The sequence below is a fragment of the Balaenoptera physalus genome (assembly GCF_965194825.1).
Source record: "Balaenoptera physalus genome assembly, chromosome: 9".
NCBI classification, from domain to species: domain Eukaryota; kingdom Metazoa; phylum Chordata; class Mammalia; order Artiodactyla; family Balaenopteridae; genus Balaenoptera; species Balaenoptera physalus.
In genome coordinates, this window is record NC_138888.1 from 93,889,723 (window position 1) to 93,914,331 (window position 24,609).

At 39.9% G+C, this 24,609-nt stretch overlaps 2 protein-coding genes across 9 annotated transcripts in view; one reads left to right on the plus strand and one right to left on the minus strand.

Moving 5' to 3' along the window:
* The window catches only part of LOC309666643 (uncharacterized protein), a 219,391-nt gene extending 215,045 nt beyond the window's left edge, over positions 1 to 4,346 (minus strand). The window contains exon 1 of the mRNA XM_082474286.1: positions 1,825 to 4,346. The gene's annotated coding sequence lies outside the window, so the exon portion shown is untranslated. The remainder of the gene's footprint in view (positions 1 to 1,824) is intronic.
* Positions 4,347 to 4,736: 390 nt separating this feature from the next.
* Positions 4,737 to 24,609, plus strand: part of HMGN3 (high mobility group nucleosomal binding domain 3) — a 30,670-nt gene continuing 10,797 nt past the window's right edge. For 2 of the 8 annotated variants that reach the window (XM_082474298.1, XM_082474297.1), the window contains exons 1-2: positions 4,762 to 4,956; positions 24,072 to 24,122. In XM_082474298.1, coding sequence (XP_082330424.1) covers positions 4,942 to 4,956; positions 24,072 to 24,122 — 66 coding nt within the window. In that variant the 5' untranslated portion in view covers positions 4,762 to 4,941. Of the gene's footprint in view, positions 4,957 to 24,071; positions 24,123 to 24,609 lie in introns of all 8 variants that reach the window. The other 6 variants (XM_082474302.1, XM_082474295.1, XM_082474301.1 and 3 more) reach the window with 6 other exon arrangements.

Below are 24,609 nucleotides of genomic sequence, written 5' to 3' on the forward strand. Positions count from 1 at the left end.
AACTAACCTGAAAATCATCTCCAATTGCTATATGGTGTTTTCCAGAATGATTCATGTGATTCTCATTTCCCTAAACCTGGCTATTTTTGCTGTTGTTGTTGTTTGGTGTTTTTTGCTATCATTGAGAAAAGGAAATGGTTTGATCTGCCCTGAAAGGCAGGTCCCCTGTGAATAGCGACAGGGATGGGGCTATTGGATATTTCCTACCAGCTCCCGGGGATTCTGAGGTTTGAAGGAAATGCAGAAGACGTCAGAAATGGGTGCCAAGATACCAGCTGAGAGGGGAAGGGTGGGCCTGCTTGAGAGTGCCTCGCCCTGGCCGTAATGTGCAAGAACGTACAACCCCCAACCGGTCTTGGGCACCTGACAGCCTGTGGCTTTTCCCTTAAGGGGACGGGATGTGTCCTTACTTTGCTGTGTCCTTATCTTGAACCTTGGGGATTCCCCTCCCTTAACTTTCACCACCTTGAACCTGGTTGGCTCTTGGCGTCAGACATGCGGACAATCCGGCCAAAAAGGACGGCCAAACAAATGTAGCGCAATCCCTGGTTCTAGCTACTGAGCATGGCTAATTCCTGCCCAAATAGTCATTTGGGAACTACAAAGAGCAAATTAATTACACTCCTGTGAGTTTAAGCAGCAGCAAGAAGAAGAAGGAGAGGTAAATAACACAGAGATTGGATCTGAAAAGGACCAGAGGTGGGAAAACTGTGTAAAACACACTTGGGGTAAAGAATCTGCACACAGATTAAATGTGATTGAAGGCTGGGAAAAACAAAAAGGGGGTTCCTGTTGGAAGATCACAGAATGCCCTGGCCCTCCTTGCTAATGCAGTTACAAGGTGTGCTTGTCCAGTCATTGAAATAATAGAGCCTTCAAAGGATGTGGCTTGTGGGGTTTTGCTCAGCTTGGGTTCCCTTTGAGGATGGGGGGGCCAGGGAATTTAATCTCGCCAGGGGCTGAGGAGCTGCCTCACGCTACCTGGGAAGCTGGGAGGAGGTGCTTTTCTAAGGACCTCGGGGTGGGACGTTTTTAATCTTGCAAATAGAGAAGAAGGTGGGTAGTGCCTGGCAAAACTGGAATTGGGGAAGGATGGAGCCCAAGCAAATTCTAGTATAAAAATCACATGAGAAGCTTGTTTGAAACGCAGAGTCCCAAGGCCAGCCATAAAAGATTCTGATTCAGTAAGCTGGGGTTAGGGTCTGGGAATCACAGGCAGTGCCTATGATTTGGGACCAGTGGCTCTCTGTCCCAGTTACTTTGCAAAAACTAAATGTGGTCTCTTCAAAAGTTAGCACTCAATCCAATTAGAGACTTGACTGATAAAAATACAAAAAACAAATAGACTATTCTTTTGCCACCTGTCGTTCATTCACCTTTGGAGTTCTTTGGCCTATTCACTGAAGAATAGTAACTTACCCAGGAATTACAGAACTATCAGAAGCAACAAAATATGATTTTAGTATTGATTTCTCCACAACTGCCATTACTTAGAGCAAAAGCCTGCCTGTGCCTGCCTGAAAGAGGGCAGGAGGGACAGATCAAGAAGGAGGTGATCCCTTCCTTTCAAGATTTCCTTTCGAGATCTGAAGACTAAACACCTTTCTTCCAGAGGAAGAAAGTGCTGGGACCCCCAGAGATCCACAAGATTCATTAGGGCTGTGCAGTAGCTTTAAGGTTTTTTCACCAAGACCCATCCTAAAAATACATTTCAAGACACAACCTACAACACACACACACATTCCACATACATGTACCTATGTGTGGTATGTGTTTATGTGGAAACGTACGGAAAATGGAAATGCCTTATAAAACACGACTTACCTTTACCATGTGAAATGCACTCTGATATTTTCTATGCTCTGCCCTTTTTTCTTTTCCCTTCTCCCTTCCCCATCTTCCTTAATGATAGTCATGGTACCATAAAATGGTTTCATCTTGCTGTTTGAAAAGTGCTGGGGTCAGGGTAAGATTCCAGCTGTTCTGAGTAGGAAAGAAGGGGAGAGGAGTTGGAGTTGGAAAAGAGGTTTGTTTACTCATTTTTTCCTTCTTCCTTCCTCAGGAAGTAACTCTCTTCATTTATCCATTGTCTAAATTGGCTAAGACAGCATCCATATCCTGCAGAGAAGACTTTACAGTCTTAGAGGTTGATACATCAAAACAAGAGAAACGCTTCTCGGAATTTACTGATAAACAAAGAAGTCTTTTCTTCTTACCAGGCTGGCCTCCTCACTGTCTTGCACGGGGCATGCTCGTTTCTGCTCGGCTGTCTTTACCTCCTAACCTGGAATTCCAGCTACCCACAAAATCATTCTCCTCACTTGCACCTCTCACCCCCAGGGCTGCCAGTGGAGGTCTGGGCTCATCTTCCCAGACCTTGAAAGCTACTGAAGGCACAGGTGAACCCTCCCTCCCCTAGCATCCTGCTCAAGCAGGTACAATCCACTTCAAAGTCAAAAGAACCAGTGCTGTTATTTATTTTACAACTAAAGCCATTATTTTCATCACTTGTAAATGAACTCTGGGACTCAAATGACACAAGGTCCTCACCATCAACCTTCTTCACCCACCTAGCAAGGTTCATTTTCATTGCCGTCATTTAATTATGTGCAGTAAAAACAGCCACAGTTTTGTCTGCTGTTGTTGGTTGAGTGGTTAGCCTTGAAAAATATCAGCTAAACAAGCCAACTTCATGAGTTACTTTTCATCACAGCGGGGAAAAAAAATCACCCCAGTCCCACCTTCGTTGTGACACCTGTTCATATCCATAAAGAAAAACAACAATTCAACCCAGATTTCAAGTGCTACCCAGCATCCTTCCCACACATACCTTATTTATAAAACGTCTTCGTTGGTTTAAAAAAAAAAAACAAGCACTTTTGCAAATTAACTCTCTTCCAAAACAACTTCATTATAAATTAATTATCATGGTAAAATTATAAACCTCGGAGTTTCTATCCAGTTCTAAAGCAAAGAACTGGTTTTATCTCAGCTCTTTTGAGTGTATTGTGATCCACTGAATATCTGAAAACAAGAAGTCTATCAAAGATAGTTGGGATCATGTCAAAAGTATACAGGCACTAATTTGAAAAGGGTCTCTCATAATTGGGGCAATATGAGTATCAAAAAAAAAGTAATAATGGCAATAGATTGAAGCATGCCAAATATACAAAAATCCGTGAGTTCCTAAAGATATTACAAAAAAGAAGGTCATTGACCACTTCCGGAGTTTTCTAGGATACTAATTCATTACTCTGAAAATTAATAAAGAAAAATGTCAAGCATTAAAATTAATTACTTGATAATGTTATTTAATACATATTTGTAGCCTCTTCGTGACCAAAGTGGATTTGGCCATGTTTGTAGCATAAGGTTTCATCAGTGTTTTCCTATAATGTGAACTTTTGCCTTCTAATATGATTATAAAACTAACCATGCCTAATTTTGCTTTTTTAAAAAAATGATTTCATATTAGTGGAATTATTCAGTATGGTCTTTTGTATTTGCCTTCTTTCACATAGCATTTTGTTTTTGACATTCATCCATTCAGGAATATTTTATTCCTCTTTATTAAGCTGAGTAGTATTCTACTGTATGTAGTTACCATAATTTGCTTAACCATTCACTAGTGCTTTTTCTGTATCTATTGAACTGATGGGTTTTTTTTCCCTTTATTCCAGCAATACGGTGATTCACATTGACTGATTTTCAGATGTTAAACCAATTTTGCATTCCCAGGATAAACTTAACTCTTAAATGTTGTTGGATTTGATTTACTAAAAAGAACTTTTTTTATTGAGGTATACCTGATGTACAATATTATATAGATTCCAGGTATACAACATAGAGGTGATTCACAGTTTTTAAAAGTTATATTTCATTTATAGTTACTTGATTTACTAAAATTTTGTTCAAGATTTTTGTGTCTATGTTTATGAAGGATATTGGTCTGTAGCTCTCTTTACTTCTGTGGTTTTTCACTGATTTTGGTATCAGGGTAAGCATGATTTCATAAATTCAGAAGTGTTTGCAATGCCTGTTAAATGCCTTGCAGAACTTTGAGAAACATTAAATTATGCATATTTAAATTGTCATTTAAATATGTTTCAAAAATAAAATAATCTATTCTGACCTTCTTCAGTCTTTTCTAATTTCCATAACAAATATGGAAGGTGAACTCTGTTCACCTTCAAGGCTGGTTTGAAGGTGGCTGAATTAGTGAGTGATTTGTAATCAGATTTCAGGAAACTATTCCTAAGCAATTTTAGGGATTATTGTCACTAGAAACCTAGAAGGGGTAACCGAGACCCTTAAAGGTTGCCAGACTCTTCCAGATCAGAGTACCTTCCCACTTTCACAGCGCTCCATCACACAGCACTCATTACAAGCTTTTACAGGAAACTATATAAAGTGCCTCCTGTGTATACATTTACCTTATAAAATTAATGTGTCCGTCCTTACTCTTTTTCTTCCTTATGAAGGCCCACTCTTCCTACTGACACAATCCAAAAAGGGAGCGGCAAAAGAATGAAACTACAGGATCCTGTGGCTTGGAGGTTACTAGTTGAACTGGGCATGCTCAGTCGCCAGGCAGATTTTTTTTTTTTTTTTTTTTTTTTTTTCGGTGAAGTGGAAACTACAACAGAGCGTACCGTGCGCACGGAGGTGGGCGTGCCCTCGTGGAATTTAGAACGTTGCCGCAGCCAATGGGGCCTCGCGGCCGGCTGCCGGGGCTCCTCATTGGAGAAGCGGGGAGGCAAGCGAGTAGAGGGCCCCTGGAGGGAGCCGCGGAGGTTCAGGTCCCGGAGGCCGGGCTACGCCGAGCCCTGTGCGTGAACAGCTGCGGCGGGGGCAGCCTCCAGCGGCGGTGCCAGCATCCAGTGGCGGTGCCAGCAGTTCCAGCCCGTTGCTTTACTTTTTAGCTGCACCAACGTAGTCATTATGCCGAAGAGAAAGGTAAGTCTTACCAAAAAACATTTCAAAGGCCTTCAAATTGTGCTTACAGCAAATCTTGTCATTGCAATGGATGGCGTGCAGTGCACTCGGTAGTAACTCGGGGGTTGCGAATCTCTTTGCTTCTTCAGTGCTTGTTTTCAGTTGCCTGTTGCAGACATTGCGCCCTCCCTCTGTCCCCATCGATCTCTGAATGTTACTTTCTTTCCGGCGACCCGGCTTCCCTTCTTTTTGAACTCATTCTAGCCGGTATGGTTTCCACCTCGAACAAGAAGCAAAAGCGCTTTTCACCCCCGCTTCCAGGAGGGGAGTTTGCTCTTTACAAACTGCCAGGTTGAGGTTAGTGTGGAGGAAAAGCAGCGCGGGGTGGGGAACAAGTCCACGCGTAGGGAGATGGAAAATGAATCCAATAAGTCGGGCAGATGTCGGGGTTATTCCCTTGTGGGCCGTGCCCACGCCGGTGCGCCGCGATGGCTCTGAGGCTACAGGAGGGGGAAAGCCATGTTTAAAATAGCGCTCACTCCCCTGCTCGCCTGCGCTGCAGACCCGTATGTACCAACTCCAGTGTCAGGCAGGGCTGGGGACGGCGCAGGCGGGGCCGGGGTGGCTGGACTTGCCCGCAGTTGGCGGCGGCAGCCGCGGAGTTGGCCACACGCAGGACGGGACGCCGCCGGGGGCGCGCGCACCGTGGCTGCAAAGGGCAGGAGCCACCGGGTCCGATGCGGGGACCCAAACTCACACTCGGTCCCGGAAGGCGGGGTCCGCGTGCTCCCGCGCCCCTGGGTGCGTAAGGGGCACTGGGATCACTCCTGGCGGACTATTATGTCCCCTTCCGCACAGGCCCCGGACACCAAGTAACTCGCATGGGGACGCACGTTTCCCTCGGAGTCCGGCTGCGACTTGTCGTTGTCCCAGGGAGGAAGGGAAGGCTTTCCTCCCAGCCCGAGGCAAAACCGCTGTGTAGCGGCTGTTTCTAAGAAAATGCCTTGCCCTCGTGTTTCCAACGATGTTAACCAGTGAGGGTATTAAATTTGAAGCAAAAGGGCAAATAATATTCGGCTTTATCGGTTAAAGATGGTGGAATGATGTGTGTGTGTGTGTGTAAATGACTGAATTATTTTAAAATACTGAAGCTTTAAAAATACAGAAGCTTTTGCCTTTTTATCTGCCTTTACTAAGAATTTGGTGGAAACTTGTCTCCTCCATTTTTAAAAAAACATTATAATTAAAACTTTCAAAAAAATCTTAGAGTTTATTGTGCGCATACTATGTGCCTCATAGTGTGGGCAGAGCTTCATTTAACATCTCGTTTAATCCTCTCGTTTAACCTTGACAGGGGTATTCCATGGAACTGGGGCTTAGAGACAGGAATTACCCAAGGGTCTCACCAACCAATAGCTAGTACCAGAGATTTAATTAGATGCTGCAGGTGTAGAGGCTTTATTTTCAGACAGTATTTACTCATTCTCTTCATTTAGTTGTGGGTGGGTCAAGAGGAGTTTGAAATGCAAAGAGACTCCCAGCCTAAGAAGATGGATGGCATATTGAGTACTAATACTTTAGGTTCATTATTTAAACTTAATTTTTATGAAAGTATTGTTTTTCCATTACTAGAACGAGGCTGTTAGAATGATGCCACAATTTTCAGCATTTTATCTTTGGTTTAATGACGAAGCTGGGAATTCTAGTAGAGTCACCAAGAAATGGGTTGCAGAGTGAGTTGATGCCATCTCCTTTCTTGGGAATTATTCACAAATTTAGACAAATAGTAGGTTAGAGGTGCACAAATTCTTTATGATAATGGACCCTGATGTGCCGGAATCCTTGTTGTCCAAGGGTCAGAGTTGGTGAAACCATTACTCTTACTTTTCCTCATTGCCCGCCTCTCTTAAGGAAATAGAGGGGAAGAAAAGAAGAGCAATAGGGGAACTGGCTTTTAATTATTGTTTTATTTCCCTAGAAGTCAGGGAAGAAGCTAGTCAGGCGTCCTGGGACTAGGGGCAGACCTGTGTGCAGGCACCTGTGTGTCATCCTAGGGACGTCAGAGTGTTTTCAGAGGTGGGAAAGCTCTCCTTGATTAATAGAAATGCTCTCCGTTTATACCCATGGCCAAAGGACCTGGGCTGGTACCTGGACAGGAGCGGCCACAAATTAAACATGGCTTCCACGGCCGCCCCATCTACAAGGCAAACCTTGGAGCTGCGTCATGGAACCCTGGAGTTCACGGAAACTTACATAGGAACCAATAGTCTTTAGGTAAAGGCTGCCTAGATGCAAAGAAGAGAACTGGAGACAATCTGTGCGTTGCTCTGCAGGATCTGTGAAGCCGGGGTATCATGTACATACTACTGCACGATATTTTTCTTGGCTGAAGCACTGCCTGTTCTACATTATAAGTTTCGAAAGTGTCCCCACCGTACTTTTTTTCTTTTTTTAACCGTCTTGGCCCCTTTTTTTCAACTTTTCCCAGAAATCAAGACATGTTATTTAATGAGCACTGTTGAGGCTGCAGAGTAAGAAACGGCACTAATAAAGTCAGTAGAAACATCTGGAATCCTAGCACTGCTTGCGTGCTTTAGGGATATAAAGTTTGCCCTCATGGAGCTTCTGTTTAATTCAATGAGGTGATAAGGGTAGTGGCCACAAAACAATTGAATAATATTATGTATATATGTCCCAGAATACATAGTATAGATTCTAAAAGCTGTAGGATAGGTAAGGAAAGAAGGTTGAACTGGGGCCAGTCTTGAAAGAGTGTGTTGGCTGGGAGGTGGTTTCAAATATACAAAGAGGAAAGCAGGCATTTTCTGTTTTCAGGCATTTGGATGCCTCTTCTGATTGTATCTCAACATGACCAGGCCTCAGGTATATACTGTACCTCGAAGGCCACAGTATCCACATTAATATAAAACATTCTTATGCCATTTCTTTTCTTTAAATATTTTATTTTATTATTGTTTTTGTTTTAATTTTTTATACAATTTTTAAAGGTTACTTTCCATTTACATTTATTACCAAAAAAAATTGGCTATATTCTCCGTGTCGTACAATACATCCTTGAGTCTGTCTTACCTTTGTGAATTTTATCTATATCTTCGTGTGTGATAGTCATAACTACACGAAACCAAATGGTTTTTATAACTGCAGTAGTATTTTTTTGAAGCAGTATAGCACTCAGTAGTGACGAGTTCTTCAGTTAGCGTTCCATCTCTTCCCAAGTTGGTGAGATTTAAATAAAGTTGAGTTTCCTCTATTCATTACCTAATGGGTGGTGGGTCACCACCCACTAATTCCTGGACTCAGGTGGTGGTGGGACAGTGAATGACTGAGTTCTGGACTGTTCTGGTCAGACATCCACGAATGCCTACAGTGATCACGCTGTTATGTGATGACCTGATGGTCTACAAAGAGACCTCAGCCAGCAAGGCCTAGAGCCATGGTTCTGGCGTGAGTAGCAAACACATTTTTACATCCTTCTTTTTATTTTTCCAGTTCTTCATCACTGGAACTATTGGAAATGTCTAGTGTATCACATCAGAAATTTTCTCTAATGAGGCAGTTTTCCAAGAATTTGGGATGTAAACACTAGTCTCTCTTTACAGTTAAAATAAAGGTTTAAGGAAGAAAAGTCTGTCTGCCTCTAGCTTTGAGATTTGAAATTATGTTTTATCTCTTTTCATAAAGTGGAAAGGCCCAGTAGGTCTGGGCTTGGCACGTGGGATGCTTAACTAACAATACTCAAGGTTTCTGATTAATCTTTCAAAGGAATATCACATATTATAACACCAGAGACAGACTCTGTAAATGAAAATAGAGATAAATTTGACTACATAAAAATGAATATGTCAGTATGGCAAAGAAAAAAAAAACCCTGTTAACAAAATTTTACAACTTATGAACAACTGGGGAACAAATATTTGTACCACGTATCACTGAAAAAAGTGTGCTATTTTAAAAAGACAAAGAGGCTCACATGTCCTTATGGAAAAGATGTATATCCTTATAAGAAAATAACAGACTCAATAGATGAAAATGTTTAGTTTTACTAAAAATCAAAGAAATGTATATTATTAAGAATAATGAGATGTGAGTTTTTAAAACCAGTCTGGTTTAAAGAAAAGCTTGAAAGTGTTACTGTCCAGTGCTTAGTGACACTGACACTTCAGCAACTCTCAAGCAATGTGGGTGGGGGTATAATTTCGTTTAAAAAAAGAAATAAAAAAGTTTTATTGAGGTATGATGTACTTACCATAAAATCCATTCATCTATTCAAAGTATACAAATCAATGATTTTTAATAAATTTACAGAGTTGTGTAACATTACTATAATCCAGTTTTAAACCACTTCTATCACTCCAGAAAGGTCTCTCCCATTGTTTACAGACAGTCCCTACTCCCACCCCAGTCTTAGACAACCACTAACCTACTATCTCTATAGATTTGCTTTTTCTGGAAATTTTATATAAAAGGAATCACACAGTATGTAGTCCGTTACGTCTGGTTTCTTTCACTCAGCATAGTGTTTTTGAGGTCCACCCATGGGGTAGCATGTATCCGTACCTCATTCCTTTTTAGTGCCCAATAATAGTCCACTGTGTGGATATTCGACTTTTTGTTTATCCTTTCACAAGTTGGTGGACATTTGGATTGTTTCAATTTGGGGTTATTATAAATAATGCTGTTGTGAATATTTGTATGTAAGTCTTTGCACGGACATATTTTCATTTCTCTTGGGAAGTTTCCTAAGGGTGGAACTGGTGGGTGGTATGAAAGTCTGTCTTTAAGAAACTTCCAAACTGTTTTCCAAAGTAGTTGTATCATCAGTGAATGAGGGTTCCAGTTTTTCCACATCTGTGCTCATAGCTGGTATTGCCAGAGTTTTTTGCTTATAGCCTTCTAATTAGTCTAATTTACATTTCCATAATAAGTAATGATGATGAGCATCTTTTCATGTGTTTACTAGCATAATGGATATCCTAGGTGAAACATCTATTCAAATATTTTGCCCATTTTGAAATTGGATTGTTCATCTTATTATTGAGTTGTAAGTGTTCTTTATATATTCTGGATGCAAGTCCTTTATCAGATATATGATTTATAGATCTTTTCCGTCAGTCTGTGGCTTTTAAAGAAATTTTGTCTTGATGTCTTTCAAAGAACAGAAGCTTTTTAATTTTGATGGAATCCATTTAGTGTCCTGTCTAATACATCTTTGCCTAATCTAAGGCCACAGATATTTACTTCTAAAAGTTTTATAATTTTAGCTCTTATATTTAGGTTTATGATCCATTTTGAATTAAATTTGTGTATAGTATGAGATAAGGGTTTCAATTCTTTTGTGTGTGTGTGTGCGTGCGCGTGCGCAATGTGGATACCTACCTGTCTCAGCACCAACTGTTAAAAAGACCATCTATTTTCCACTGAATTGCCTAGGCACCTGCATTGAAAATCAATTCATCATAATGTAAAGGTTCGATTTCTATCCTCTGAGTTGTGTTGCATTATCTATAGGCTTGTGCATATGTCAACACCACATTATCTTGACTACTGTGGTTTTATAGTAGGATTTGGTACTGGTAATGTCAGTTCCTCACTTTGTTCTTCCTTTTCAAAATTGTTTTGGCTATTAACATCCTTTGCACTTCCATATAAATTTTCAAATCAACTTGTAAATTTCTACAACATGCCTGCCATGATTTTGATAGGGATCGAATTGAATCTGTAAGTTAGTTTGGAGAGAACTGCCTTCTTAGCCATATTGAGTTACCCAGTCTGAATATGAAAGGGCCTGATACGTAGTATGCCGTCCATAAATACTTGCTGAATTTAATTGCGCCAATGTTGATATGAAACCTGTATTTGAGTAAAGCCTCCAAAATGCCAGGGTTATACATTTTATTCATTCCTTCACTCACTTCATGTTAAATAAACATTTATCAAGCATCACCTTTATGCAAAGTACTATCACCTTGGGAAAGTAAGTGAATTATTGTTTTTTCCAACCCTTTTTGAAGTGAATGAGTAAAGGCCCTTATTTTTAAGGATCTTTCAGTCTGACAGGGTAGGTAATATACATATGTCAGTATTCATAATTCAGGGCAAGAAGTGATAATGGGCCACAAGAAAGACTATGAGCTCTGAGCATTCAGAAGTTTGGTCAGACTCTGTGTCCAAAGAAAAGACACTGGCAGAAAGTTGTTTGGTTAAAAGGGTTGGGGATTATAGCTTCTTTTTTTTAAATCACAAGAGGATCAGTGCTAGTTTGTTCATAAAGGTGACCTCTGACGTCTTGCTTTCTTTGAAGTAGAAGGAAGTTAAATTCAAGGCTGGTTACAACATTTGGGGTTAGATTGTGTACGGTAGCTACCCTCACTCATTAGTAAAGATTCAGTGACTTCTTGGCCCCTATGCTTTTCTGTAACCACCCTCTTGTGTTTAAAAGGTGGTTGTCTGGGACCATGTTTCTAGGTTGACACATGTTATTTGATTGGTTACCTAATTTTGAATTAACTTTGTAATCCTTCTAATTCCACTTGACCATGAAGTCTTTGGTGGCTCTGGTCTTTTTTAAATCCCCCTACAGCTCCTAGCACAGGTACCGTAAATGTTTGCTGAACGAGTGCATGAATGAATTGTTTTCAAGGGAAGAAGGTAGTAACTTTAATTATTTCATATCCTTGTTGGGGAGATAGTCCAATATAGCCTGGCTTTACTGTTTACTAGCTGTGTAATTTAGGGCAGGTTACTTAACTCCTCCCTAAGCTTCTGAGTTCCTAATTCTCTGAGACTCGGGTTTCCTCATCTGCAAAACTGGGCTAAAAATATGTTCTACCTCCTTGGGGTCGTTGGAGGCATTAAATGAGATGGTGAATGCACAGTTCTTAGCACAGGTCCTGGCATGTGTGAGACGGTCAATGGATGTTCATTACTGTGGGGCTGATATTTTTAATTATTAAGAGAACTACAGTGAAATAACAGGCTTCTAATAAGCCAAGCTTCCATTTTGTAGGACCAGTGGTGCACAGATCTCACCCTGTATGTCCAGTTAACTGCAATTATAGGAGTAGGTAGCGTTTTTGAAAGAACATAAGGTTTCATCTGGTGCATTTTTACATGGTTGATTTTTCTCACAGAAAAAATTATGCTTAAAAATATTGCCACATAACATTAAAATTCCCTTGGCAAATCAGTTATCAAGTGATCCTCTTTTCCTATATTTTTTCCCCTAAAGCACTGCCTTTGTTTACATCAAAGTTAAATAGATTCCACTTTCCTGCAGGGTACAATTTGGAAATGGCGACTGAAGTAAACACCGTTTAAGCTGTCTGCTTTCACAGTACCTAGTATGTTGAAATACGATGTTAGTCTCCTGAGTAATTTAAAAATCAGTGTTGAAGATAACAAACCAAATCAAAATGTTGAATATTTTCTCCCGCTGGCTGCTTATTTATTGTACATTTAACTGCGTTCTTGGAAGAGTTCAGTGGAATCATGTATGGGTTCCTGGTCAAAGTATTTATTGAGTCCAGTATTTTTACATCTTGTGAGCATGTCCAGAAACAGGGCCATTTATGTATGCCCAAGGCAAATGCATGGTCGGTCCCAGCAAGTAAATGATATGCATAATCAGAAGTAGGGAGATACAGAAAAAGGTTTTAAATCTCAAAATTGGTTCCAAAATTTAATATTTTAAGCAGAACTTATATCCGTAACAATATATACACATATTTATTTCCATTAAAATTTAAATAGCTACCACTTATTGAATACCTGGCTGTACCAGACCTGAGCTTTGTGCTTTATAGTCGTTAGAATAAAATAAAAATTAAATAAAAATATGTGAAGTTGTTAGAAATAAACCTGTGTGGCAAGTATTACGGTGTAATTTCATATTATTTCATTTTATTCTCCCCGCAGTTCTGCGAGGCTGTCCTCATCTCACAGATCGTGTGACAGCCACAGTAAATAACATTTAGGTGGCTTTCTGTGACTCAGTCACAAAGTTCCCAGCACTTTGCATCCATGAGCTGAATCGCCCAACCACCCGGTCAGGTGTGTGCTCTCCACACTGACATCTTCAGAGGTCGGGGGTGGCCGAGCCGGGAGTGCAGTCCTGGCTGTCTGGCTCCAGAGCCCGTGTTCCGAACCACCGAGCCCTGCGGCCGGTCCCATCCACATCCACAGTGAGAAGGCTGGGATTTAGTGCGATGAAGGCATTTCCCCTGGGTCACACAGCTGGGAAGGGACAGAGCCAGGAATTCTACCCCAGCCCTCTTTTACTCAAGCTTTTTCTCCTAACCATGACACCACAGTACTTCCCATAAATACTTATTTCTAATGGCCTCGTGTATTTTTATTTAAATCAAGGTGCCCAACGAATGAAACAGGGAAGATTCAGGAGTTATGTAAATATGTGAGCGTCCATCTGTTTAAAATGTTGTCTTTATTAAGATAGGCTGATGCCGTTGTTTCTAGGTACCAGTCATAGGAAGGTACCCCACAAGTCATTATTATCTGTGATCACGCCTAAGGCTGCCCTCAGGGTCCAGGCCTCTGGCTTCTGAAAGATGTACGTCATGATGAAGGCTTCTGGGTGTTTCAGGAACTAATGGACTGCAGGGTCATATACAAGGTATATATATGACGTTTCCTCATCCAAGCCTTGGTATCTGAGTACTGAGGGTCTAAAACTTCGTATTTTCTCAAATTCCACCGTGAACTGCTGGATTTACTATTTCTAAGATGTATTGTCTTCATTAATTTGTTATATTTCAAATAATAGGGATATTCCCCTGTGACCAGAAACATGTAAACACACTTGCATATTATACAATATATTGAGAGGTTATAATGTAAGTGTTAAGCCACCATTGCTTATGCATTGGATTTTTAAAATGAGCAGGTGTTTTGTTTTAGCAGGTGCTAAAAGCCTCATAGTTATCAAAGCTGTTGCACCTAGAAACTGGATGGAGTTTTATTTCAGAGTCCTGGATTACCAAATGATTCATGTTTAATTACAAAAGTTATTTTTAAAAGATACAAAGTGATATTATTTTAAAATTATATCTTTATTATTCTGACCCCATACAAAGATAAATACAAAGTTTACCCCAAGGGATTTTTTTTTTTTTCTTTTCTTTCTTTCTCTCTCTTTGTTTTTTCTTCTTGGGTACAAGCTGTGGCTTTTTACAGTACAGTACTGGACAGAATTTGTTAAATTCTACTTTGCGGGAAGTTGTGAGTCTTGGGCCTGGTGTATGTAGGAGGTAAACATACCAAAGGCTTGAGGTGATCAACGTGTGAAGCTTTAAAGACTTCTTCTGAAGTTACGTATATATGCCACATAATACAGTTTTTAACTGTATCTTTTCTATCTACTTCTCATTGCTTTCCTTTATCGCTTCTCTTAATTACAATTTTTAATTTTACTGTTCCCCCTTTGAGTGGTCACATGTTCATCACATCAGAGCTGGCTGATTCATTTTGCAAAAATATAAGGAACATCATAACTGTGTTTACCATTTAGTAGAAATAAACTCATGTCTGAGCAAATAGGAAAATAAAGTAACCATCTGATAACAGCCCTTTAAAATCCCTGGTGTAAAAGTTGGAAGACTGGGGTCTAGTGTGGTCTTCACAACTCTTTATTGGGGGAAAGTCACTTGACCTCTTCGAGTCTCTATTCTTCATCTGTAAAATGGGAATATTAAGACAGTCCCTGTGTATCTCAGTGCTACTGAGAGGATCAAATACAGCAACAAGGTGAAAGTATACAGAGAAATGTAAAGTACTATTAAAAATGATAGAACTGATCTGTTGTGTTGCCTTTACTTTTAATAGTGAGATAAAAATACTTGTATATGTGTGTGTGACCATTTAAAAACCCAGAATAGTACATTTATGTGCATCTCAACATGTAATTTTTTTTGTCAACATGTAATATTATTTATTTTATTTTTTAACTTTTTTTAGAATTATCTGACAAAAATTTATTTTTTTTGTAAGTTTAATCTTTATTTTTATTTTATATTGGAGTATAGCTGATTTACAATGTTGTGTTAGTTTCAGGTGTGTACAGCAAGGTGATTCAGTTATACATATATCTATTCTTTTTCAGACTCTTTTCCCATATAGGTTATTACAGAATACTGAGTAGAGTTCCCTATGCTGTACAGTAGGTCCTTGTGGACTATCTGTTTTATATATAGTAATGTGTATATGGTAATCCCAAACTCCTAATTTATCTGCCCTCTCATCTTCCCCCATTGGTAACCATAAGTTTATGAGTCTGTTTCTGTTTTGTAAAGTTCATTTGTATCATTTTTTTAGATTCCACATATAAGTGATATCATATGATGTTTGTCTTTCTCTGACTTACTTCACTTAGTATGATAATCTCTAGGTCCATCCATGTTGCTGCAAGTAGCATTATTTCATTCTTTTTTATAGCTGAGTAATATTCCATTGTATATATGTACCACATCTTCTTTATCCATTCATCTGTTGATGGACATTTAGTTCCTTAAAAAACTAAAAGTAGAGCTACCATATGATCCAGCAATCCCACTCCTGGGCATATACCCAGAGAAAATCATAATTCGAAAAGATACACGCACCCCACTGTTCATTGCAGAGCTATTTACAATAGCCAGGACATGGAAGCAATCAACGTGTAGTATTTTTAATGGGAAATTGTGTCTTGCTATTCCAAGAGGCTCACAAATGAGGGGGGGAGTAGGAAACACTACATTACATATTATGTGTTGCTTGGCTAGGTCTACAGGTTAAGATATTTCCCACCCCGGAAGCGCTTTGCTCTCCTAGCATCCCAGATCTGCACACAGTTTTGAAATTGGGAAAGCCAGCAGAAACGACCTAGAGTGGCGTAGTGGATGAGTCGTGAACCTGAGCCAGCCCCCCCGGCTCTGAATCACAGCTCTTCCACAGACCAGCAAGATTACCAGCTGGGTCATCTTGGGCAAGTTACCTAATCTCTCTGGCTTCAGTTCCTCATTTATACAATAGACATGATGCTGTTTACCAACCTCACAGGATTGTGGTGAGGAGATTAACTCATTCAGATCATTCAGTACAGAATCCATGTTTACTGAGATTATGGTTGTTCCTCTGGGTCTCTTCTCGTGTCCTTTTCTAAGACTCCCATACCTGGCATCTCTGTCCTAGACGCTTACATAATGTGATTAGTATGTATACGAGCATCTCACAAAGTCAGGCAAGTCAGATCTTCGGGTCCATCCTCTTAGTTTTCCTCGTGAAGAAACTCAGGCCCAGGGACATAAGATACAATCCAGGCTGGGATCAGGCTTCGGACCTCAGCTGGGACCTTCGCCCACGATCCCATTCACACAACACGGGGGAAGAGATAGCTGTCATGAAAGAGGCAGCTCAGACCAAAGAGATGTGTGAAATATTTTAAATTATTTCATATTAATGATATACTTCCATTATTAAATTATGTGTATTTATACTAAGAAAAGTTCACTGAACATACTTGAAGAGGGCTTTTTCTTTGCTTTCAGTTATCTTTTGTAATGGAGTACAATGTGAGATAGTTTCCCTAAAAGTATCTCTCAGAAAAGAAGAGTTGCTGTTTATATCGGTTCATCCAAAGTCTTCTAAAGCAGAATTCTTACTCAATTACTTTTATCTTGAAAAACAAAATTTTATTTGGGGAAGACATACTAGCCTCATGGCCTTAATAAGCTATTTGGGTTTATAGAAGTTGACGAAATTAATAGGCACAAGCAAGGAAGGAGGTAAGAAAGAAATTTGACATCAGTTTGATTATTAATCCTTTGCATGTGATCTCTCAATCCTAAATGCTGGATTTTTAAGGGTTATTGTAAAGAAAGCAAGGCAGTATTGGAGGATCCCAAACATATACTTACAGCATGAATGAAAAACAGCTATGCTGATGTTAAACAGTGGTCCTTGTGGCTTTGAATAAAATTTTCAGTGTCTGTTTCATATGTCATATTCAAATATGTGAATATATGAGTTTAAGGGAAGTACCTGTTATTTGGAAAACTTCATAAGAGTTTCCTGGACAGTGCCCCCATTTGTGGAGGGAAATTAATCAAGTAGTTGTGTTTATGTGTTAATTTTAGCAGAAAAGTAAAGAGTTAGTTATGGACACATTTCAGTCTTTCTCTGGGCGGGTTGTTTGGATTTTTGTCCTAGAATGGTTTTCCTCCTCTAACCAGCTTACTATTGGACTGCCTTCTTTTCTCCAGCCTTAGGTTTATAACAAAGAAAATGTAAATCGATTCTAAAAGAAAATGTAAAGAAAAATAATAATAATTTAAACGTACTGGCCAGCACGTTAGAGAAAAATCCCCTCCAAGTAATACATCCCCCAGGTGAAAAGAAGTGGTTGTTGGTTTATTTGCAGTGTTACGTCTACTCCCAGCTTTCGTGCATCAGCGTGGATAACCCCGGAGTTGAGACTGGATTTGTTCTATGGCTGCTGGCAGATGGTTTCTTGAATTTCATGCGTACTCTAGGCTCTCAACAAATTCACTTAAGTTATAAAGCAGTAGCCCTCGTCACTTAAAACCTTAGAAGGAAAACTCTGAGAGCCTACACTTACCAGTAAAGACTATTTGGAACTTTAATACAAGGTCCAGTACTCTTTGCTGAGAGCCCCGAGCCCTCCTCTTTCTTCTCCTGTGGCTGAGAAATACGGCACCAGGAGGTACTAGCCTTTGTTCCTAGCTTCCTGCCACACCCTCAATATTTTTCTCTGTAGTGACAAATTTGGAGGCTAAGGCCATGTAGTGCTGTTCCCAAGCAACTGTTGAAGACCGTAAGGATTTTCTCATCTCCTCTGATACCTTCCTGAGCTTGGAGAGAGAAAACTGGGTTCACGACACCCACAAGAGCCCCTGTGTAAGGTGGTAACCGCTGTTTATTGCAGGAGAAGCTCAGCAGTTGGTAATTTGTCCTGTTGATTCCTGTGGATGGTCTACAGAATGAAGATTCCAAGTTTCCTTTCTTGGTTTCCTGAGAAGGGCTGCTGCTGCAGTTATCTTAAGGAAATACCGCTGTGTCCCCTTCAGTGCATTTTCGTGTCTTCAGGTGCAGGACCCAGGCATCTTTGTGAGATGGGACAATGGAGACAGTGCAGTTGGTCAGCTGCTGAAGGAAGCCGAGCTCCCTCTGCCCAGCTCTCATCCTACACTCACCCAAGAGGGACGGTTCTGAATTCGCGTTTGTAAAGCTCTTGGCTTCCTGTCTTAGCCAGCTCCAGATTCCTTCATATCAGCACAAATGAAATGACTATGAATTATATGTCTTGAACAGAAAAGGAAGAGGCAGTGTGTGGACCTGACTTATAAGCCATTTAAGAAATACAGAAAACACCGGGACTTCCCTGGCGGTCCAGTGGTTAAGGCTCCGCACTTCCATTGCAGGGGGCATGGATTTGACCCCTGGTTGGGGAACTAAGATCCTGCATGCCGCATGGCGTGGCCAAAAAATAAAAATAAATAAAAAAGAAAATAACTGTTTTAAAAAAAAAGGAATACAGAAAGCACTAATAGTCATGGAATTTGTGTTGGGAGTAGATGTGGCACTGCCAACTGGGCTTTGCTTCCGCTCCCCTACCCCCTTAGTATTGATAATATTTTAGGGGGTTTTAAGTACAGAAAAATTCAGGAAACAATATAACATACCTATTTACCCATCACTCAGAATTCGCACATTTGAACTTTTTTTATCCTATTTGCTTCAGATCTTTCTAAAAATAAAATGTTACAGATAAAGTTCAAGTTCGGAACACCCCCTTGGTTCCCTTCCCTTGTCAGCCTCCCTGGAGAGAGGCAGGATCATGAATTTGGTGTGTATCCTTCCAGCCCATGATTTTATACGTTTATGATGTATATGTCATATATAAATCCATAATATTGATTTGCTTTAAAATTTGTAAAAGTGGAATCATATACCTGTATTGGTCTATGTCTTCTGTTACTTGACATTATAATGAATGAATATAATTTCTTTAGGTATATTATGATAACTAATCTATTTGGACTTTTTTAATGACTTATTTTGTGGTTTCCGTTTATCATGTGTTTTCCTTTAGTTTGCTCTTTTCTCCCCTGCCTTTGATTTGTAAAATTTGCCTTATTCCACTTCTCCTGATTTTTAAGTTTATAGATCTTATTTATTTTCTTAAAATTTGTAATGCCTGTCTTTAAATTTTGTTTTAACAGAGTCTAAAATGACTCTGTGTCAGTATCATTTTCCAGAACAAAACCAGGACCCTCCCATGCTGGGGGTGAGGATGATCTGTTCCCCCTCCTCTCATCTTTTGCGGTTGTTATTGTCTAGAATTGTGCCATCCAATATGGCAGCCATTAACTGCATGAGTCTATTAGCCAATGAGAAAGAATGAGCTGAATTTTTAAAATTTTAGTTTAATCAATTTAAATTTAAGAACTGGTATTAGATTCAGTTACTGGAAAATTTTAAATATTTTTGCAACAACCTGGATATGTGAAACTACTATAAACTTTATGATCTCTAACATATTTAGAGGGTCAGGTGTTCCTGGTGAAAACTTAACATTTGAATGGAGGTGTGCTGTAAGTGTAAAATACATGCCAGGTTTTGAAGATTTAGTACCAAGAAAATTTGTGAAATATCTCATTAATAATTTGGATATTGATAACATGTTGAAATAAAACTTTAGATATGTTCAGTTAAATAAAATATATCATTACAATTAATTTCACCCGTGTCTTTTAACTTTCTTCATGTGGCTGTTAGAAAATCTAAAATTACGTGTTATAATTCTATAGGGCAGCACTAGTCTAGGATTTCTATTGAAATATTTTTAAACACACAAAAAATAGATATTAGTATCTACAGGTAATAATTAGATTTGCCAATATATTTTATACATTTTTTCTTACATATTTTCCTTCCATCTTAATTCACTTTTCTTATCACTGAATTTGATTATTTAGTATTGTATCCTTGTTGAAAGAAAGGTTCTATTGGTAGTAAACTCTCTTAGTATTTGTATTCTGATATGTCTTTATTTTGCCTTCACTCTAGAATGATAGCTGGGTATAGGATTCTAGGCTGACAGTTTTCCTCAACTCCTTGAACATTGCTTTGTGGTTTCTTATAATTTATAGATGCTTGAGAAGTAATTCTTTAAAAATAATTCATCTTTTAATTCTGATAACTTTTAAAGATTTTTCTCATTTTCCTTGACCTTCTGTAGTTTTATTCTGTCTCATTGTATTTGTTTGCTTTGTTTTGTTTCCACTTTGTTCTTGGTGTGAGTTTTCCATCTGGAGACTCATGACTTCAGTTTGGGGAAGTTCTCACCCATTAAGCCTTTGCCTTCCTCCTAGTTAGTATCTCTGTTCTCTGCTTCTGAATGTCTGTTAGATACGTGTGGAACCTCGCAGTTAGCCACTGTGTCTCCTAACCTCTCTTTCATATTATCTCTTCATTGCTCTTTCCCGCATTCTGGGCTAATTCCTCAGCAGTCCGTGACAATTCATTATTTCTTCTACTGTCCCTGTTCTAGAGTTTATGTTTTGAGTTTTTTTTATTTCAACGAGCCTACTTTAATTTTCAGAACTTGTAATTTTAAAAAGTTCAACTACCTGTTGATTTTTGCCAGATTTCATGCTCTTGGCTGACTTTGTGTCTCCATTGGGTCACCAGGTGTTCAGTGATCCCCCTGCCTGCCAGCTTGCCCTCAGGTCATCTCTCAGTGGTGCTTCCAACTCCCCCAGAATCCCTGCTGTGCCCTCCATCAGGCCACCAAGTGTGTCCCCCACCCCTTGCTGGCTCTCAGCTCAGTCCCCTTCCACTTGGGTGCTGAAGGAGCCTCAGATATGTGAATGAGATCTTTTTGTTAGACCATGGTTCTCTGCCCTCTTGACCATTCTGGGTTCCACCTGGATTAGCATAAGCCTGCCCTGTCTGGGGGAGTGGGGCAAGAACCCCTCTGCCTTGGAATTCCCCACATCCCGTCTAACTCACTTCATCCTTCCCGTCAGCCCACAAGGTGGTTGAAGTACATCTGAGATCATCTGTGTACACCCCCAAGCCTCATTTCTCCCTTTTCTTTGTTTTTATTCCTCAAGATCCCTTGGGACAAAACCTTCGGGCTTCTCTTTTAATCCCTTCATACCATGATCTCCTGCTCTCTCCAGCCTCATGGCTAAGTGTTAACGGTGGACAGAGTGTGTGATAAGACAGCCTGAAACGGTAGGTCTTTCCAAAATCGTGTACCTGTTACTCTGTGTAACAAAAACAGACGACAAGGTTGCAGGGACTCTGGATGTAAGGAAATGTGCTCAACCTCAAGGCTCTGTTGAATATGATATGTCATATTTGATAATTCAGAAGACATATATTTTGTTGTATAACATCTGTAGAGCGATTCAGTCTGTGAAATGCTCTCCCCAACATCTGGCTTGATCATAAACATGACCCTCTGAGTTAGATGTCATTATCATCTATCATATGAAGACACTGGGCCACAGTGATCAAGTCACTGCCCCAGATCACACAGCTCCTAGGTGGAGAGCCAAGACTGAAGCCAGTGTCTTGACCTGCGTGTGTGCCACAATACCCCACTGATCCCAGGGTGAAGACCACTTGGGTTGTTCCTGACTTGCAATTTGCTATGTGCTTGTTCGTAGAATGCTCTTATGGAGAGGTTGAGCTTTGCTGGAGTTGTATCTCTTCCCATCTCCAGTCTTAGGTTCATTCGTTCGTTCATGGATCTGAAAGTATTAACATTTTCAGTTATACCTGCTTTTTTTGGTGGGGTCTTTACAAGTTTCTCTTTTTCAATAATTTGCATCCAGTACAAACATTGTTAGGTCAGTGTTTAGAGAGTGATCTTTCAGTCATATTGCTGTCACAAATCCACTGCCTAGAAGAATATTAAACATAATGTCATTAACATCAGTTTAAGAAAATTTTTTTAATGTCATTTAACATCAGTAGTAGCTGTGTGCTGCTTCTTTAAAAGCCTATCAGTTACAGCTGGAGGGTACCCCAGATTGAATCTACTGAGTGGCCTGATAAGTAAGAATGAGAGCCCAGCTCTTTAGACAACAGAGGATCTGGTCTGTGGCCAGAAGGGTCAAGTTTGTAACCGTGGAAATGAGCAAAGCCAAATGGCTCACCTAGGGATTCGATTTTCTAAGATTTTTCTGTCTCTAACTCAGCTGGCTGATATAGCATGAGATCTGTGAGCCAGACATTCTTTGCAAGAGAGTGGGGACAGAAAAGAGAAGTTCTGGGACTCCACCCCGTCCCCCCCGCCTCACCAGTCCAGTGGTTAAGACTCTGAGCTTCCACTGCAGGGGGCACGGGTTCGATCCCTGGTTGGGGAACTAGGATCCTGCATGCCACGCAGCATGGCCAAAAAATAATAAATAAATAAATAAATAGAAATTTGCACCAAGAAATTTCACACAATTTAAAAAAAAAAGAAAGAAAAGAGAGGCTTTGTTTTCCTTGATGATAGAGAAGATTCCATGGATGAGGGAAAAATAATTGGTTGATTTGGGAAACAGGAGAGAGCTCCGTGGATCTGGGAGGTTCTGAAGAGAGATGAATCGGTAGACGGTGGGTAACAGTGGGTAACAGGCAGCCCCAGGGAAGAAGAGAAGGTTTACTGTGTCTTGAAGAAAAGCTTTTGTCTTTCTCAAAGTCTTTATCTACTTCTGACCTGTGTTTTACATATTACTTTATAATCTAAGTGTTTATTTATTTTCTTTGGCTGTGCTGTGCGACTTGTGGGATCTTAGTTCCCTGACCAGTGATCGAACCCGGGCCCTTGGCAGTGAAAGCACAGAATCCTAACCACTGGACCGCCAGGGAATTCCCTATAGTCTAAGTGTTCAAATTTAGCCTTAACTTTATGTGGACATTCCATGTATTCACATAGCCTATTTTTAATTGCATTGCATTAGTAATTATATCGTTTATTAAACATTTCTCTGTTATTTACTGATCATGTGAGTTGTTTCTAGTTATTTCATATTAGAAACAGTACAAACAAAACCGTATTTTTACAAAGTCTCTTTCTTTGAGTCTTCGTTCCAAAATTGGAATTACTGGGTCATTATATGATTAGTCCTAAGTGTCTTTTTCATATTGCCAGGCTGTTCTTTGAAAATATTATATTAATTTACAGTGTCACCAACCCCAGCAAAAAGTGGGTTTTAGGAGCTTTGGATGTTTTTCTCATTTTATCAGATGAGCCATTGCCGCATAGCTGCTTTATTTTCCTAAGCCAAACATTTGTGCCAAGTGTCGTTTGCTCTTTGTATGTTTTCACCCTGGGAACTCCGTTCCTATCTTGTGTTAAATAGTTTTAATTTTCTAATTAGCTGAATAGTTTTTATCTTATTTATTGTCTTTAGCCAATAAAAATATATTGGGATAACTGATGTGCCTCATAAATCTAAGTGTATTTCCCCCGTTGTGAGTCAGGTTTGAGCTGTCGTGAGAGTGGGAGGGTGCCCCCACCCCCGGAGATGGATCAAAATCAGGAAAGAAATCGGCTGGGGTGGCCGGGCGCTGGGCCGTCCTACCGAGGCTGGGAGTGTGGGAGAGAGCCTGGAGCTGAGGATGGAAAAATAGGAACTCACGATAAATGTATCAAGTCGTATCAAGAAATGGGCTAGAAATCAAGGCTAGGCGAGTATGGGGTGAAAGTACGCTTTTGCGCTTGGCTTAGGTTTTCCCTGCTCTCACCTTAGGGAAACAAAGTGACTGGAACATGTGTTGGGTCCCAGGCACCCCTGCTGCTGACTGCTGGGTCCCTGTTCTTTACCGGGCAGCAAGAGATCAACGAAAATTCCTTAGAGTGAATGTGCATTGAGAACAGGGGCTCAGATCAGTTCTTGCAATACTTCCTGGTATAATCTTAGAGCAGTTATGCAGATAAATGCAGTGTGTGTGTGTGTGTGTGTGTGTGTGTGTGTGTGTGTGTGTGTGAAACATATCCTCTTACAAACTTACTTTTCCCTGCAGAATATCATTGGCTTATGTGGTCTTTTAATATGCATTTTCCAATTTAAATACAATTCACCGAAATTCTTTCTTTCTAGTCTCCAGAGAATCCAGAGGGCAAGGATGGATCCAAAGTAACTAAACAGGAGGTAAGTGTATCTTTGACATCCTGTATTTAATTATTAACTGGAATTTTTAGTATCGTTATGATGGTCTACATCTGAATGAACACTCTTCGAAACCAGATTGTTGAGACGACATAAACCAGAGATAAAAGTGTGGCTGTGTAGCCTCCCTTAGCCTGGATAGATTTCAGTTAGGGGCACTCATGAGGCATTTTCCACTTGCTATGTTGTTTATGTTTCTACCTGTTGGCGCTGCTGTCTGTTAAAAGGGATACTGAGAATTCCTTCTGGGCAAAGAGCGAGATAATAGGTAAATTCATCAAGGAGAACAAAGTCGGCCTTTCACAGCAAGGAAATGAAAGACTTGATTTAATAAATTCTCTGCTCCAGTGAGTGAACTATAGATTACTTTTTGGGTTCTGAATATTTGCCTAAAAGGAGTCATCTCTAAAGTCAAAAACTATGAAGGATACATAAAATGTCAAAATATTAAAGTTTTTTTTTTTTTTAA